The 18,617-nt window shown below is 44.3% G+C and overlaps 1 protein-coding gene across 2 annotated transcripts in view; it reads right to left on the bottom strand.

The window, feature by feature from the left end:
* Positions 1 to 762: 762 nt before the first annotated feature.
* LOC139402137 (rho GTPase-activating protein 17-like) overlaps positions 763 to 18,617 on the bottom strand; it is a 59,335-nt gene continuing 41,480 nt past the window's right edge. The window contains exons 8-20 of one of the 2 annotated variants that reach the window (XM_071146216.1): positions 18,264 to 18,332; positions 16,441 to 16,522; positions 15,533 to 15,660; positions 12,866 to 12,977; positions 10,411 to 10,492; positions 10,030 to 10,110; positions 9,794 to 9,907; positions 9,332 to 9,423; positions 9,062 to 9,179; positions 7,814 to 8,131; positions 6,811 to 6,932; positions 6,047 to 6,466; positions 937 to 2,415 (exon numbers count right to left, since the gene is read on the bottom strand). In XM_071146216.1, the coding sequence (XP_071002317.1) occupies positions 2,264 to 2,415; positions 6,047 to 6,466; positions 6,811 to 6,932; positions 7,814 to 8,131; positions 9,062 to 9,179; positions 9,332 to 9,423; positions 9,794 to 9,907; positions 10,030 to 10,110; positions 10,411 to 10,492; positions 12,866 to 12,977; positions 15,533 to 15,660; positions 16,441 to 16,522; positions 18,264 to 18,332 (1,890 nt within the window). In that variant the 3' untranslated portion in view covers positions 937 to 2,263. Of the gene's footprint in view, positions 2,416 to 6,046; positions 6,467 to 6,810; positions 6,933 to 7,813; positions 8,132 to 9,061; positions 9,180 to 9,331; positions 9,424 to 9,793; positions 9,908 to 10,029; positions 10,111 to 10,410; positions 10,493 to 12,865; positions 12,978 to 15,532; positions 15,661 to 16,440; positions 16,523 to 18,263; positions 18,333 to 18,617 lie in introns of both variants that reach the window. The other variant, XM_071146218.1, reaches the window with a different exon arrangement.

An 18,617-nucleotide genomic window follows, 5' to 3' on the forward strand; every position in this document is an offset into this window, starting at 1 on the left:
AAGAGTAGACATTCCATTAGATTAGAATATACAGTCTAAATTCGGTATTCAGCTGACATGAATAAACATGGAATATTACTGTTTTAATTCATGTTTTGTTTATTTAGAGTAATAATACCCAAAACAATTTTCCTTTAATATGAACAAACAGTGGAGAATCCATTCACTCATTATCGAAAATCTTTGTTCATTTTCAGGTTGAAAAGACACGGGCAGAAAACAAGCAATGCGAATGTAGTGAAAAAAAAGGCAATAATCACAAGCAGAGTGAGAAGCCAGGTTACCCACTAAAGATTGTCAACATAACATCCTAAATTTGAATAGTAATCATAAAATAAAATAAAACCTGGGATGTTGTTCTGTTGCTTGTCCATTTCCTGAGCTAAATTAAATCAAAACGGATATCAAAACAAATCAGTTCTAAAAATACAAATCTGTGGCAGGGAATATCCAATCTCTTTTCTTATATAACTTTTCTTTTAAAGGGGAAATCTGTGGCAGGGAATATCCAATCACTTTTCTTATATAACTTTTATTTTAAAGGGGAAATCTGTGGCAGGGAATATCCAATCACTTTTCTTATATAACTTTTCTTTTAAAGGGGAAATCTGTGGCAGGGAATATCCAATCACTTTTCTTATATAACTTTTCTTTTAAAGGGGAAATCTGTGGCAGGGAATATCCAATCACTTTTCTTATATAACTTTTCTTTTAAAGGGGAAATCTGTGGCAGGGAATATCCAATCTCTTTTCTTATATAACTTTTCTTTTAAAGGGGAAATCTGTGGCAGGGAATATCCAATCACTTTTCTTATATAACTTTTCTTTTAAAGGGGAAATCTGTGGCAGGGAATATCCAATCACTTTTCTTATATAACTTTTCTTTTAAAGGGGAAATCTGTGGCAGGGAATATCCAATCTCTTTTCTTATATAACTTTTCTTTTAAAGGGGAAATCTGTGGCAGGGAATATCCAATCACTTTTCTTATATAACTTTTCTTTTAAAGGGGAAATCTGTGGCAGGGAATATCCAATCACTTTTCTTATATAACTTTTCTTTTAAAGGGGAAATCTGTGGCAGGGAATATCCAATCACTTTTCTTATATAACTTTTCTTTTAAAGGGGAAATCTGTGGCAGGGAATATCCAATCTCTTTTCTTATATAACTTTTCTTTTAAAGGGGAAATCTGTGATTGGTATACACATTTTTGGCAGGGGTGACTGTTTTGTTTGAATTCAGCTCTGTTGAATAAAACACAGTCCTATAGTATATTGCGGTAAGAAAGGTTAAAAACAACAACAAATGAAACAGGGTGAATATTGGGAGTGGAGAAGACACAGTGTGAAACGAATGCAGTTAATTAAATTGCACTCCTCATTGATACTTATTTGGTCCTTGGCAACTATTAAAACATTTATATTACAAACACAAAGCAGCACACTCACCAAATGTACTTATTCATCAACTGGCATCTTTGGTCCTTGAGAGCTCTCATCAAATCAAGTATGGCAATGTATAGGATTCTTTGGGCTCACCATGTGTATTTGCTCATCAATAGCACTTTCTGCATTACATTTGTATTACTTGGACCATTAAAAACCATTAAAGAAAGTTCTCAAATGGGGCAAAATTGCAGTTTTGTAGACCATCTTAGGTAATGCATTGAGGACATACAAATGAGCAATTTCCATTCAAAGAATATTCCTACAACCACCATACAATGTACCACAGGGAGGAAAGTTACATCATACAAGTTCTGAGCTTTTAGGTTTACAAGCTTAGCCTCCCACCCAGCCCCAAATCAATGTCAACATTGTACAATGGGTCCAAAGATGAAACAGTATATTCAGATTTGCATCAGATGCTTCCAGGTACTGGGTCATAACATTACAGCTTCACCAGCATTGGAGTTCAGTGGTTATATATATATATATTGTCCAGTCCCAGTACAGGCTTGGTTGATTTAATAGAAAGCTACAGTGGCATCTCTAGCTGCAGGCCAACTTCCTATCATGTTTAGCAGAACGAAGGTTCAATGAACATGGGGTGATCCTGTGGTCCAGTTCCAATACTGTTGATGGTTTATGGATGGAAGGGTGTTGGTGTTGAGGGTGTTGGGTGGTGGGTGCCAACAGTGTTGAGTTTGGATTATGGAGTAACTACGGCGACTACGGCGATTGGATGAATGGCTAGCATATTGACCAATTGGGCAGAGGCAGAATGTTTTTTGGTGATGTCAGTTGGAGTGATCCCTCCCGCTTTCACAGACTGGTGCTCTCTGATTGGATCTCAGGGTCCAAGGGTGGGGTTGGATAGGGGGAGGGCTCATGACCAGCAGAGCTCTCCCCTTGTATGTCCACCATAATTTCAGGGATAAGGGCTCGGCCAATCCCCTTCAAGTTCAGGCTGGCATCTACAGAAGACATTTAGATTGACAGGTAAGTGATCAATCAGGCAAAACACAGCCTACTAGGGTTAGGATTAATTCCATTTTAATTCAGGCAATTCAGGGGATAAATTTAAATTCCAGTTTAAGAATTGAGAAGTGGTATTTATTAGCCACTTCAGGAGATACATTTAAATCCCAGTTTAAGAACTGAGAAGTGCTATTTATCGTTTTCAATTATGATTTTTCGATTTCAGATCACTTCCCGAATTGATGCAATTGACCTTAACCCTGTAGTACACCACTATCAGTCTGCAGCAAGAAGCCCTACAGAACAGACAGAGGCTCACACATCAGTCCCCGAACAGACCATATCCACACCTCAAACCTAAGGAAAGCACACAAACTCTGCATACTGGAGAAAAGACACCAAGGATTTGTCATATTGTAAAATATATATAATAAAAAAGGAAATACATGTGACTATGACGGGGAAGTTGAATGCCACGTTCTAGTCACAGTTCGTACATTTTCCCATGTGGGAAATGTGATTTCAATAACAGAGTGACTTGGAGAGTATTGTTGATATGTTACTCTGAAATGCTAGAAGTGCATCACCTGGGTTCTGGAGTGCTTCAAAGAAATGAAGCCAAATACAGTCATTTAGATGGTCTGGACATGAATTTTCAAATATCCCACAACTCTTTGCTTTTATGCAGATTCATTCTAAAGTTAATGTCCAGGCCTTCTATTACACTGCTCAAAAAAATAAAGGGAACACTTAAACAACACAATGTAACTCCAAGTCAATCACACTTCTGTGAAATCAAACTGTCCACTTCAGAAGTAACACTGATTGACAATAAATTTCACATGCTGTTGTGCAAATGGAATAGACAACAGGTGGAAATTATAGGCAATTAGCAAGACCCCCCAATAAAGGAGTGGTTCTGCAGGTGGTGACCACAGACCACTTCTCAGTTCCTATGCTTCCTGGCTGGTGTTTTGGTCACTTTTGAATGCTGGCGGTGCTTTCACTCTAGTGGTAGAATGAGACGGAGTCTACAACCCACACAAGTGGCTCAGGTAGTGCAGCTCATCCAGGATGGCACATCAATGCGAGCTGTGGCAAGAAGGTTTGCTGTGTCTGTCAGGGTAGTGTCCAGAGCATGGAGGCGCTACCAGGAGACAGGCCAGTACATCAGGAGACGTGGAGGAGGCCGTAGGAGGGCAACAACCCAGCAGCAGGACCGCTACCTCCGCCTTTGTGCAAGGAGGAGCAGGAGGAGCACTGCCAGAGCCCTGCAAAATGACCTCCAGCAGGCCACAAATGTGCATGTGTCTGCTCAAATGGTCAGAAACAGACTCCATGAGGGTGGTATGAGGGCCCGATGTCCACAGGTGGGGGTTGTGCTTACAGCCCAACACCGTGCAGGACGTTTGGCATTTGCCAGAGAACACCAAGATTGGTGTCAGTCATGGTGTGGGGTGGCATTTCTTTGGGGGGCCGCACAGCCCTCCATGTGCTCACCAGAGGTAGCCTGACTGCCATTAGGTACCGAGATGAGATCCTCAGACCCCTTGTGAGACCATATGCTGGTGCGGTTGATCCTGGGTTCCTCCTAATGCAAGACAATGCTAGACCTCATGTGGCTGGAGTGTGTCAGCAGTTCCTGCAAGAGGAAGGCATTGATGCTATGGACTGGCCCGCCCGTTCCCCAGACCTGAATCCAATTGAGCACATCTGGGACATCATGTCTCGCTCCATCCACCAACGCCACGTTGCACCACAGACTGTCCAGGAGTTGGCGGATGCTTTAGTCCAGGTCTGGGAGGAGATCCCTCAGGAGACCATCCGCCACCTCATCAGGAGCATGCCCAGGCGTTGTAGGGAGGTCATACAAGCACGTGGAGGCCACACACACTACTGAGCCTCATTTTGACTTGTTTTAAGGACATTACATCAAAGTTGGATCAGCCTGTAGTGTGGTTTTCCACTTTAATTTTGAGTGTGACTCCAAATCCAGACCTCCATGGGTTGATAAATTTGATTTCCATTGATCATTTTTGTGTGATTTTGTTGTCAGCACATTCAACTATGTAAATAAAAAAGTATTTAATAAGAATATTTCATTCATTCTGATCTAGGATGTGTTATTTTAGTGTTCCCTTTATTTTTTTGAGCAGTGTATTTGACTTAGATAAGAAATAGGAAGTAGAGTACCGACTGCACCGTCAGTATCAGACTGGACCATCTCTTGGACTATCCCAGGGGTGTTAAGAGTGGTTAGTTAACAAGGGTAGCTGTAAGTAGCCTTCAACCACAGCCATGGCACAACGGGGTGGGAATCACACGCATGTTATTTACTATTGGCAGGCAGGGTTAATGCATTGGGCTCAACCACACACACACAACACACAGGCAGACACGCACACACATGCAGACAAACACACGAGCACGTACGCACACACACGGAGAGCAAGGGGCTGCAACTCAGAGCGTCAGCCAATCATATCCTTACCATTACCTGCCTCTCAATCTCAGCTCACAGGCAGGGCGGCAGCTCACACATCTGCAATATTCCAATATTTACCCATCATGCATTTTAAATTAAATCACCACAATTACAGTGTATGGTGTGCGTGAGGCAATACTAAAGGCAGTGAGACCAGAATCCAAGTGAACAAACACCTTTCATGGTTACATTTCTCTCTCTGTGAGAGTCCTGATGAAATCACACAATGCTCGATTAGCTAGCATTGTCAGCAGCATATGATTTCATTGGCAGTTGGACAGTTAACTGTGTTAATACAGTGGGAAGACTTCCTGTTGTGTTTGCTTTGTGTCACTGTTTAATATCTAATACATTTGTTCATACACTTTTTAAAGAAAGAATGCCAGAGACAGTATCGTACACTGAGACAAATTCCTGGCTACATTGCTGTTCAACAAAGTTTTTTTCTGATTTAGATTCTGAGCATATAATGGAACGTTTGGCAAACAAGGAAATTTCCATTAGTGCAGGATGTATGTGTGTATGTGTATATGTGTGTGTGTGTGTGTGTGTGTGTGTGTGTGTGTGTGTGTGTGTGTGTGTGTGTGTGTGTGTGGAAATAGGGCCAACAATACATTAGTATGTGCTACTGCAATACCGTGTCTGAGTCAGCCAGCGAGCCTCCTGCTCTGCTTGAAACCTTGAGAGTTCCTACCAGGAAAACTGCCACCCACACACACACACACCCCCACACCCCCACACTCCTCTGTTGAGATTAGTTTCCAGCTCTGAGTATTATGTGAAGCTAATGAAGGAGCTGATTGGTGAATAATAGACTGAAACTCTATCCTTCTTTTAGTCATCCCTCCATCCTTCCTTTCTCTGGCTGCATTTTAGACTGTGTGTCATACCTTCTAGAGACGTCCTTTCTCACCAGAGTATGTTTCCTTCTTTACCACACGATGTATCACATCTCTGATAGGATATGGGCTGTGACTCTATTACCTATGACTCACACAGCACATATTGAGAGCTGGATGGAGTCCTCTGTTGTATGGTATACTGGCCAACTAGCGTACCCAAGTAGGTTTGTGTCATGACAGTTTAATATCCGTTATAGTCATGAGTAGTTTGGATTGGGAAAGGATGGACTGTAACTTTACCGGTGATGACCTTGGAGGCAGAGCCGCTGGGCCCGTTGCTGTCGTCATTGGTGGGCGGCTGACGGGGCGGGGGAACTGTAGGTCGGGAGCGTGGCTTCGGAGCCGGCCTGGTGGGGCGAGGGAGGGAGCCAGAGTGGAAGGAGGATAGAGGGGTGAAGGGGGTGGAGGTTGGACCATCGTGAGGAGGGGTGCTAGGGGGTGTGGGGGTGTGGGGCGGAGAGGGGTCTGACTCCCCCTGAGACTGAGGGGGCTGTGGGGGCGGGTGGCTGGGGGCGTGGATGGGGGTTTCTTTACCAGAGTGGCGTCGTGGAGCGATGAGGGGGTAGGGGTTGTTAGGCGTGGGACTGTGGCCAAGGGTAGAGACATTAGCTACAAAGGGGTTGGCCTGTTTGGGTGGGGCAGGGGCTTGCTTCTTAGTACCTGGGGAAGACCAAATAAAACCATGGCTTTAAACTATGAAATCACACTGATCAAAGCACTGATAAGTACCTGAGTTAAAAAGGTCTGAGCTTTCTGTCTGATTTGATTGATGCTATTGTGGTCCTCTGTAGCTCACTTGGTATAAAATGGTGCTTGCAACGCCAGGAAAGTTGGTTCAATTCCCGGCACCACCCATGTATGCATGCATGACTGTAAGTCGTTGTGGATGAAAGTGTCTGCTAAATGGGATATACTATTTGTAGTACGTTGTGTCAGTCTCTTAAGTGTAAACTACCAGAGGGTGTAGAGAGGTGTGGTTGGGTGGTCAGAGTGTGTTCTCTCACCTCTGCGTCCAATGTGGGGGCTAGGACCCCTGCATCCTGCCTGGGAGTGGGGCGTCCCCACGGTGAGCTGGGATCCCCCGTTCCTCAGGGGAGCGGGGGTGGTGGTTGGGTCATGGCCAGGGCTGTAGAGATAGAGGACAAACCCACTGTCACCTGTCAGTCTACAAGCCAGGTCTCAATGCAAAGTGATGACATGCAAAAACTGCATCACAGGTCAGGGTTAGTCACTTCCTTGGCAATCATGTATAAAGAACAATTACAGTGACAATTAGCCAGTTACATGAGTCAAATCATAACATGGAAAGATTAAAGACAATTACATCTCTCAAATCACAGTGTGTTTCCAACTGACACAAAACAGATGCAAAAACACTACAGGAAACACAGGAAGTTCATTCAAGGAAGGTAATTACAGTTGCACATGCATTGAGGATAACCAGAGCAGGAGTACCAAGCCTGCTTGGGATGATACCAGCATGGTAAACCCTAGGGCTGTGAGTCAAGAGTTTGGGACAATCACAAAGAAAACATTAGACAACTACATGAAATGCCAAAGCAGACAGGTATTGGGGGAGGGCTGACCAACAGACAGCCACATGAACGGTCCGGACAGACAAATATTTAGAAAGACTGGTAGGAAGGCAGACACTTGAGGGAGCAGGACCAGCACCCTGTCTGGGAAGGGATAGGACAATAGACAAGCACCAATCACAAAGCTGCTTCCTGGATCACTAGGAGAGGCCTTTCAACAAACAGCTAAATCATTGGCTTTGGGACATCGGTTTGATTTACAGCATACTTGATTTCATTGGGTGTGATTACAACACACAGTATCAGCCTGCATAGAACAATATGGGACAAGCAAACACAAAGGTCAATGACAGAGTGAGTAGCTGTAGGTTGATCAATCAGGATCGACAGCAGGGCGGCGCGTAACCTTCTGGTTTCTGTTTGGCTGATTGGTGACGGGAGGGGAGGGACTCAGTTTCTGCTTCCTCCTTACCTATTCTCCTCAGCGCTGTGCTGGGTAAGAGGCAGAGGCTGCTGCCCTGTGGCCACCTGGACCTCTGGTGCCACACCCTGACCCCCACCCCCACCACCCCCAGCCAGGCCAGGCTGGCCAGCCTCCGTACTCCCACACAGAGTTTGCTCCTGGGTCTGGGGCTCAGCCACAGGCTGGGTCTGGGTGACTCCTCCAGCCTCTGGCGGTGGTAGAGGGGGCTGGAAGGCGGGCGAAGAAGCATGATGGTGCTGTTTTCTATTTAGAGTGGCAGTTCTACGTGGGGTGGGGGTGGGGTCGCCCAGTTTGTTAGGAGCGGGGCTATACAGAGGGGAGAGGGGAGAGAGTGAGGGGTGAAGACACACCGATGACAACATCAGAGAGGTGAGAGACAGAGACAGAGAGAAAGAGGAGAGAGACACACACAGAGACAGAGAGGAGAGACAGAGAGAGACAGAGAGGAGAGACAGACACAGAGACAGGGACTGACAGAAAGACAGTTAAAAGAGAGACCACTCCAGAGAGAGAGAGAGAGAGAGAGAGAGAAGAATGAGGTATTAACCAAAGGCCTTTACCGAAGCAGAGATCACATGATTCTAGTTCAAGTGAGCTTTGAACTAGTGAACTTTGAGCTCCTTCCATTTCTTACAGCTTGACAACAGAATAGAGTGACAAAATACACAACCAGTAACCTAAAACCTAGGCTTTAATAGAGGTGGCATATAAGGGGTTCAAAGTGTTAAACATTGTTTCCTATTTCAGAATGGTGACACAGCTTGATAAAAGTGTGATTCAATTCAAGACAAGTGAGGGTTAATCCTTATATCTCCTGAAACAATGTGTTGCATTTAAGAACAATTCTTAGGTGAGAAAATGTGCTTATTCATCACGTTCACCGTTGGCCTCGGTTTAAACACACATTTTATTGGTTTGTTTCTACAATCATCTTACATATCGGTAATACTGTAGTGTTAAAACGCACACAAACACATTGGAATGGACTTTCACAAACTGGGATTCTGGATTCACAAACTGTCTCCTAGGGTATAGCTTGGATTTTATTAAGAAGGCAGTGGCATTGGCTGTTCCTGCTCCCCAGCGGGCGTTTCCTTGACTGTGATGGACTCGTCAGCCACTACATAGAGGGCTGAGACGGCCGCTGCCCCCCTGGACTCCTGCCTGGTCAGTGTCCGGGCATGGATGCTGAAACCTGGGCTGGGACGGGGGCTGCTACGGGGGTAGGACAGGTACCTGTCTTTGCGGGGAGTGTCCCCGTCCACCAGGCTTCCGGGGCGTCGCCTCTCGAAAGGGCCTGGGTCAGGTTCAGGGGTCATGGCCACGAACATGCCCGACACGTTAAAGTCCACGTCTGGTGAGAAGTGAAACACAGAGGTCAGCAAACAAGACAACGGGCATTTCCTGTTCTATGTCGAGTGAGGAGTAACTTAGGAGTAACATAGTCACTTAGATAAAGACTTTCTGTAACACAATCCCTCCCAGGTTCAAGTAGAGGTCTCTTACCATCTGGGAAGAACCAGTCAGCGTGCTGGATGATGGGTTCTATGATGGCCACCACATGGACCGAGGTAGCAGCAGCCATCTCTGCCAGAGTCCTGAGGACAGAGGGGGAGAGACAGACATCAAGATCAATGAAACATCAAGCTAAATTAACTACTGTACAACACTACCAATGCTAATTGTTTACGTCAAATGAAGGGATGGATTTGTAGAAACAAGAAGACAGGGAAGCACAGCTAAGGTACACAATGGTTGTTTTTTGTAGACAGAAGGTACTCTTTGGTAAAAGGGGTAAATGGGTCCTCAAAAAGAAAGGAGGACCAAGACACTTGGAAACAAAGATTTGAAATGTGTTATCTTTGTTTCCATTGAACATGCCATACAAATAAAGGAAGTGTTATGAATGATATGAAGAGTGCCTTGGTCCTTTCTTTTTGATGCATGGGATGGATGTGTATTGCTCACCCCTCAGTCTTGGACCAGAGCAGGTTGGGTCCCAGCACTATGGCGATGTTACTGGGAGTCATCTTATTCACCTCACTGTCCTGGGCCAGCTTGGCTAGGAACTTTACCAGATACCTGCAAACAAAATCCCAATGGGATATTGAACCATAGACCTTGTGTGCATCTCATAAATAAATCACTTTTGGGAGCATATAATTCCAATGGTGGACGATTATGTTTCCAACATTGACACTCACCTGAAGTTGGCCTTGTGGTTCTTTGGCAAACCGTCACATGCCACCCACAAAGCCTGAAGCCTCCTGTCTGGGTCAGACACACTGTACAACACAACATTACATACCCAAATAAGACGGTACAATGTTTCACAGTCTCTATAATAAACACTTGTTGGGTTTGGGTCGTATTCATTAGGGCACACCATAGCAAAACGCTTTGCAACGGAAAATGCAAAAAATGATTTATTATTTGCCAAATCCGCGTTTCGGTTTGTTTTCTTCTGTTTTGTGCCTAGTGAATGGTCTTGAAAAGTGTTTCACTGCAGAGTGTGATGAGTATATTCTCCAGTGTATTTGTGGACAGTGAATCATTGCGTACAGGTGGATATGTAGTATTCTTACTTGGAGGCTTGTGTCCACTCATCATACAGTGAGAAGGTCAAAAGGGGTTCAGGCAGCTCTCTGAGGTAGGACTTCAGGGCTCCTGGACAGAGACAACACAACCACAAATATGGTTCATTATAGTACATGAACTGAATGGGGTTCAGGCAGCTCTCTGAGGTAGGACTTCAGGGCTCCTGGACAGAGACAACACAACCACAAATATGGTTCATTATAGTACATGAACTGAATGGGGTTCAGGCAGCTCTCTGAGGTAGGACTTCAGGGCTCCTGGACAGAGACAACACAACCACAAATATGGTTTATTATAGTACATGAACTGACTGGGGTTCAGGCAGCTCTCTGAGGTAGGACTTCAGGGCTCCTGGACAGAGACAACACAACCAGAAATATGGTTCATTATAGTACATGAACTGAATGGGGTTCAATTGTGCTTTTGGAAGTAGTGGGACTGTCCTCCTAAAATCAAATCAAAGTGTATTTGTCACGTGCGCCAAATACAACAGGTGTAGTAGACCTTACAGTGAAATGCTTACAGGCCCTAACCAACAGTACAATTTTAAAGTAAACAAGAGGAAATAATTGAACAATAGATAAGGAAATAAAAAACAACAGTAAAAAGACAGTGAATAATAACAGTAGTGAGGCTATATACAGACACCGGTTAGTCGGGCTAATTGAGGTAGCATGTACATGTAGGTATGGTTAAAGTGACTATGCATATATGATAAACAGAGTAGCAGCAGTGTAAAGAGGGGTTGGGACACACACACACACACACACACAATGCAAATAGTCCGGGTAGCCATTTGAATACCTGTTCAGGAGTCTTATGGCTTGGGAGTAAAAGCTGTTGATAAGGCTTTTTGTCCTAGACTTGGCAGTACGGTACCGCTTGCCTTGCTGTAGTAGAGAGAACAGTCTATGACTGGGCTGGGGTCTTTGACAATTTTTAGGGCCTTCCTCTGACACTGCCTGCTATAGAGATCCTGGATGGCAGGAAGCTTGGCCCCAGTGATGTACTGGGTCGTACCCTCTTTACGACTGTCTTGGTGTGCTTGGACAACTCTATAGTTTGTTGGTGAAGTGGACACCAAGGAACTTGAAGCTTTCAACCTGCTCCACTACAGCCCCGTCGATGAGAATGGGGGCGTGCTCGGTCCTCCTATTCCTGTAGTCCACAATCATCTCCTTAGTCTTGTTTACGTTGAGGGATAGGTTATTATTCTGGCACCACCCAGTCAGGTCTCTAACCTCCTTCCTATAGGCTGTCTCGTCGTTGTCGGTGATCAGGCCACTGTTGTGTCGTCTGCAAACTTAATGATGGTGTTGGAGTCGTACCTGGCCACGCAGTCGTGGGTGAACAGGGAGTACAGGAGGGGACTGAGCACGCACCCCTGAGGGACTCCAGTGTTGAGGATCAGCGTGGCAGATGTGTTGCTACCTACCCTCACCACCTGGGGGCGGCCCGTGAGGAAGTCCAGGATCCAGTTGCAGAGGGAGATGTTTAGTCCCAGGATCCTTAGCTTAGTGATGAGCTTTGAGAGTACTATGGTGTTGAATCCTGAGCTGTAGTCAATGAATAGCATTCTCACGTAAGTATTCCTTTTGTCCAGGTGGGAAAGGGCAGTGTGGAGTGCAATAGAGATTGCATCATCTGTGGATCTGTTTGGACGGTATGCAAATTGCAGTGGGTCTAGGGTTTCTGGGATAATAGTGTTGATGTGAGCCATTACCAGCCTTTCAAAGCACTTCATGGCTACGGACTTGAGTGCTACGGATCTGTAGTCATTTAGGCAGGTTGCCTTTGTTTTCTTGGGCACAGGGACTATGGTGGTCTGCTTGAAGCATGTTGGTATTACAGACTCAATCAGGGACATGTTGAAAATGACACCTGCCAGTTGGTCAGCACATGCCCGGAGTACACATCCTGGTAATCCGTCTGGCCCCGCGGCCTTGTGAATGTTGACCTGTTTAAGGGTCTTACTCACGTCGGCTACGGATAGCGTGATCACACAGTTGTCCGGAACAGCTGATGCTCTCATGCATGCCTCAGTATTGCTTGCCTCGAAGCGAGAATAGAAGTGATTTCGCTCGTCTGGTAGGCTCATGTCACTGGGCAGCTAGCGGCTGTGCTTCCCTTTGTAGTCTGTAATAGTTTGCAAGCCCTGCCACATAAGACGAGTGTCGGAGCCGGTGTAGTACGATTCAATCTTAGCCCGATGTTGGCACTTTGCCTGTTTGATGGCTCGTCGGAGGGCATAGCAGGATACATTATAATTTCCAACTCAAATATACACCATTCCCACTGGACTGAATACGGTCTCAAATCCAAAGATTGCCGTTTGTATTGTCTTCTACTCTGCACCCCCAAATTCAACCCTTGCATAGACTATTGAGAGTAAAGGGGAACGAAAATAACTTTAATGAGTTATGTAAGGGAAATGGGTCATACCAGCTACAGCATGGGGGTCGGAGTAAAACTCCTCTAACTGGGAGGTGGAACAGTCCAGCGCTGCCTTCAGCTTCTTTAGTTTGGAGGCCCCAGCAGCGATTCGGAACAGACCCTGAGAAGAGAGAGATACCGTTTTAAAGTCTTAAAGTTTACAAATGTTTTTTTCTTCATAGAAAATTAGAACTGGTTCAACAAACTAACCACGGTTAGATACAAATATAAATGAGGAAAAATGCCAACTTGCATTGAACTGAGAAGCTCTTTGAGGGGGAAATGGATGTCTACTTTCTGTTCTAAAATTAGAGAAGGCTGTCTGGTTTGGGTATGACTGAGACAAGGAAGGAGGGAGAAAATAGATACCATCATATCACATCTAGAGATACGAGTCTTTGAGGTTGAGCGAAAGATATTTGCAACTTCAGTTCTGACTGTATAAAAAGAAACGAAAGCGTTACAGTTGAAAACTTCCCTCCAAGGCACGAGGCTGGTTAACCAACCAAAGAACCAGACCACAGATGTCATCAGTACCAGACCGTAGGCTCTTACTCAGCATGTGTGTGAAATGGCAATTGCCTAGTCTTCTGTCTGTAACAAGTTGGTCTTGATCATTAAGGAGTGGGAAGTTTGCTACACATTAGATATGGATAGGGTGACTTACCCTCAATAACTAGTAGTGAAATGAGACCTAGTGAGAAGCACTATAAAAACACTAGCCCTGGGTTACCCAACTGGCGGCCCGCGGTCCAAATGATATCAATTGTCCCCCCAAGTTTTTTGTTGGACCTGAAAGACTGTAGAAACACCAGCAAATCAGCTCCAAGTGTTTTTCATTTTGGAAATCTGTTCCAAAGTATTCCCACACATAATGTAGAGTTATACTACCATTGATCCTATACAAATGTAAGCAAGGTTTGAAATGATTATGTTTTAGTCCAATATTACAGTGCCTTGCGAAAGTATTCGGCCCCCTTGAACTTTGCGACCTTTTGCCACATTTCAGGCTTCAAACATAAAGATATAAAACTGTATTTTTTTTGTGAAGAATCAACAACAAGTGGGACACAATCATGAAGTGGAACGACATTTATTGGATATTTCAAACTTTTTTAACAAATCAAAAACTGAAAAATTGGGCGTGCAAAATTATTCAGCCCCTTTACTTTCAGTGCAGCAAACTCTCTCCAGAAGTTCAGTGAGGATCTCTGAATGATCCAATGTTGACCTAAATGACTAATGATGATAAATACAATCCACCTGTGTGTAATCAAGTCTCCGTATAAATGCACCTGCACTGTGATAGTCTCAGAGGTCCGTTAAAAGCGCAGAGAGCATCATGAAGAACAAGGAACACACCAGGCAGGTCCGAGATACTGTTGTGAAGAAGTTTAAAGCCGGATTTGGATACAAAAAGATTTCCCAAGCTTTAAACTTCCCAAGGAGCACTGTGCAAGCGATAATATTGAAATGGAAGGAGTATCAGACCACTGCAAATCTACCAAGACCTGGTAGTCCCTCTAAACTTTCAGCTCATACAAGGAGAAGACTGATCAGAGATGCAGCCAAGAGGCCCATGATCACTCTGGATGAACTGCAGAGATCTACAGCTGAGGTGGGAGACTCTGTCCATAGGACAACAATCAGTCGTATATTGCACAAATATGGCCTTTATGGAAGAGTGGCAAGAAGAAAGCCATTTCCTAAAGATATCCATAAAAAGTGTTGTTTAAAGTTTGCCACAAGCCACCTGGGAGACACACCAAACATGTGGAAGAAGGTGCTCTGGTCAGATGAAACCAAAATTGAACTTTTTGGCAACAATGCAAAACGTTATGTTTGGCGTAAAAGCAACACAGCTCATCACCCTGAACACACCATCCCCACTGTCAAACATGGTGGTGGCATCATCATGGTTTGGGCCTGCTTTTCTTCAGCAGGGACAGGGAAGATGGTTAAAATTGATGGGAAGATGGATGGAGCCAAATACAGGACCATTCTGGAAGAAAACCTGATGGAGTCTGCAAAAGACCTGAGACTGGGACGGAGATTTGTCTTCCAACAAGACAATGATCCAAACATAAAGCAAAATCTACAATGGAATGGTTAAAAAATAAACATATCCAGGTGTTAGAATGGCCAAGTCAAAGTCCAGACCTGAATCCAATCGAGAATCTGTGGAAAGAACTGAAAACTGCTGTTCACAAATGCTCTCCATCCAACCTCACTGAGCTCGAGCTGTTTTGCAAGGAGGAATGGGAAAAAATTCAGTCTCTCGATGTGCAAAACTGATAGAGACATACCCCAAGCGACTTACAGCTGTAATCGCAGCAAAAGGTGGCGCTACAAAGTATTAACTTAAGGGGGCTGAATAATTTTGCACACCCAATTTTTCAGTTTTTGATTTGTTAAAAAAGTTTTAAATATCCAATAAATGTCGTTCCACTTCATGATTGTGTCCCACTTGTTGTTGATTCTTCACAAAAAAATACAGTTTTATATCTTTATGTTTGAAGCCTGAAATGTGGCAAAAGGTCGCAAAGTTCAAGGGGGCCGAATACTTTCGCAAGGCACTGTATATCTGTTTGGGCTTCTTGCAGTCAATTTGTAGTCTACAAATGATTTGTAATTCTATTCTGGTCTTTTCCTCATCATCGTCATGGTGATGGTTACCTCCTCCTTCATGCCAGTCTCCAGCAGCATCATGACACAGGCCTCTAAGGGCAGGGCGATCTCACGGTTACTCCTCTTCAGGTGCTCTTCCAGAGCCGTGCCGTACGCAGGCTTCTCCATCCATGAGTCTGTACACAGGGCACAACATGGCCGCCAGCGTAGGTCAGTTTCATTATCATGAGCCGTATGTGAGGAAACAAAGATTCTGTTCTGACTGCTAGGTTATTCCTGTCATTTTAGAGCACGACTAACAGATTAACCGATTGCTCACTAATAACCAACTGCATCTTAGCACATGTCATTAATTGATCTGTTCCAGAGTGAGACCAGGGCCTCTATTCAAAAAGCGCTCAGAGTAGGACTGCTGATCTAGGATCAGTTTAGCCTTTCAGTTCATTATGAATCAGCTTTATACAGACAGGGGGATACCGGCCCAGATGTGACTGTAGATGTTTTTAAGACAATAGAGCCATTTTCACTCAAATCTAATTTAACCTGATTCAATCTAATTCCTATTTCATTAAGTCAGAGAAAAACTGCTCATTAGCACCTCTTTGTTTTACTGCTAAGGAAATGAAGGGCCAAGACTTAACAAACCGACACCAGTAAAGTCACTTGAGATTTTCTCTTTTTATAACAAACCTTTATCAGACTCTGTATCCTACTTAACATGACATGAACAGTTGGCTGTGCTTTGTGAATAGTGGCTTTGAAATGAAAGAGACTACTGGTTAGAGGTAACACATATCTGACCAAGGTGATGCAGTCAGAACATTCATTGCATGAAGTGAGAAAGCATTTTGAATCAACATTCAGCTGAATTTATTCTTGCAGGGGAAAAACATTAATGTTTTGTATTTTATCAAGAAAATTGTTAACAAGTTTTGATTAATTAAGGTTTCCTTTACCATTCTGAGCCTGTATGGTCGGCAGGACTCCTTCCAGAGCAGCCAGAGACCTCCTGTGGTAGTCAGCCTGGGCCTCTACCAACTGATACACGTTCACATGGCATCACACATTCACATGACATCACACACATTCACATGGCATCACATATTCACATGACATCACACACATTCACATGGCATCACACACATTCACATGGCATCACACACATTCACATGGCATCACACACATTCACATGGCATCACACATTCACATGACATCACACACGTTCACATGACATCACACACATTCACATGGCATCACACACATTCACATGGCATCACACATTCACATGACATCACACACATTCACATGGCATCACACATTCACATGACATCACACACATTCACATGGCATCACACACATTCACATGGCATCACACACATTCACATGGCATCACACACATTCACATGACATCACACACATTCACATGGCATCACAGACGTTCACATGGCATCACACACATTCACATGGCATCACACACATTCACATGGCATCACACACATTCACATGACATCACACACATTCACATGGCATCACACACATTCACATGGCATCACACACATTCACATGACATCACACACATTCACATGGCATCACACACATTCACATGACATCACACACATTCACATGGCATCACACATATTCACATGGCATCGCACACATTCACATGGCATCGCACACATTCACATGGCATCGCACACATTCACTTGGCATCGCACACATTCACATGGCATCGCACACATTCACTTGGCATCGCACACATTCACTTGGCATCGCACACATTCACTTGGCATCGCACACATTCACATGACATCGCACACATTCACATGGCATCACACACATTCACATGACATCACACACATTCACATGACATCGCACACATTCACATGGCATCACACACATTCACATGACATCACACACATTCACATGGCATCACACACATTCACATGACATCACACACATTCACATGGCATCACACACATTCACATGGCATCACACACATTCACATGGCATCACACACATTCACATGACATCACACACATTCACATGGCATCACACACATTCACATGGCATCACACACATTCACATGACATCACACACATTCACATGGCATCACACATATTCACATGGCATCGCACACATTCACATGGCATCGCACACATTCACATGGCATCGCACACATTCACTTGGCATCGCACACATTCACATGGCATCGCACACATTCACTTGGCATCGCACACATTCACATGACATTGCACACATTCACATGGCATCACACACATTCACATGACATCACACACATTCACATGACATCGCACACATTCACATGGCATCACACACATTCACATGACATCACACACATTCACATGGCATCACACACATTCACATGACATCACACACATTCACATGGCATCACACACATTCACATGACATCACACATTCACATGACATCACACACATTCACATGACATCGCACACATTCACATGACATCGCACACATTCACATGGCATCACACACATTCACATGACATCACACACATTCACATGACATCACACATTCACATGACATCACACACATTCACATGGCATCACACACATTTATATTGTATGGCATTCAATTTATTCCAAATGCCACACCTTAAATTCCCTGGGGGTCAAGAAAGTTTTCAATCCAATACTACCCTACTGTAAATGAACATTTCAAATGATGAGCTAATGTGGGTCAAATGTGATCTGAAGGAAATGATGATGTTATGATATAGTCAGGATGAAGGATACTCACCATAACATAGTATCGGGCGTAGTCGCCCTCCTTGGAGGAGAAGTTATACATGTCAGCAGACAGCTGGTCCTGAGGAAGGAAGACGTGAACATCAGCATCTTGTCCCTCCAAATGTGCTGTAGACCCACTTCTGATTGGGTCTACACCACAGAGATTGGTTGTTCATCCTAGACACAGAAGGGGGGAGTCTGTTTGGGAAAGGGGGCCTAGACGGAGGTTATAGATATATGTACTTGTGACGTTGTATCTTGTCTTGAAGCTGCAACACCCATTGTGGTTAATAAATCTAGCCTTTCTTTGATATCCCTCTGGATCATTGAACCTGAACATTGATCCTGACAATGTGAATAGCAT

Source organism: Oncorhynchus clarkii, unplaced genomic scaffold, assembly GCF_045791955.1.
Source record: "Oncorhynchus clarkii lewisi isolate Uvic-CL-2024 unplaced genomic scaffold, UVic_Ocla_1.0 unplaced_contig_705_pilon_pilon, whole genome shotgun sequence".
NCBI classification, from domain to species: Eukaryota; Metazoa; Chordata; class Actinopteri; order Salmoniformes; family Salmonidae; genus Oncorhynchus; species Oncorhynchus clarkii.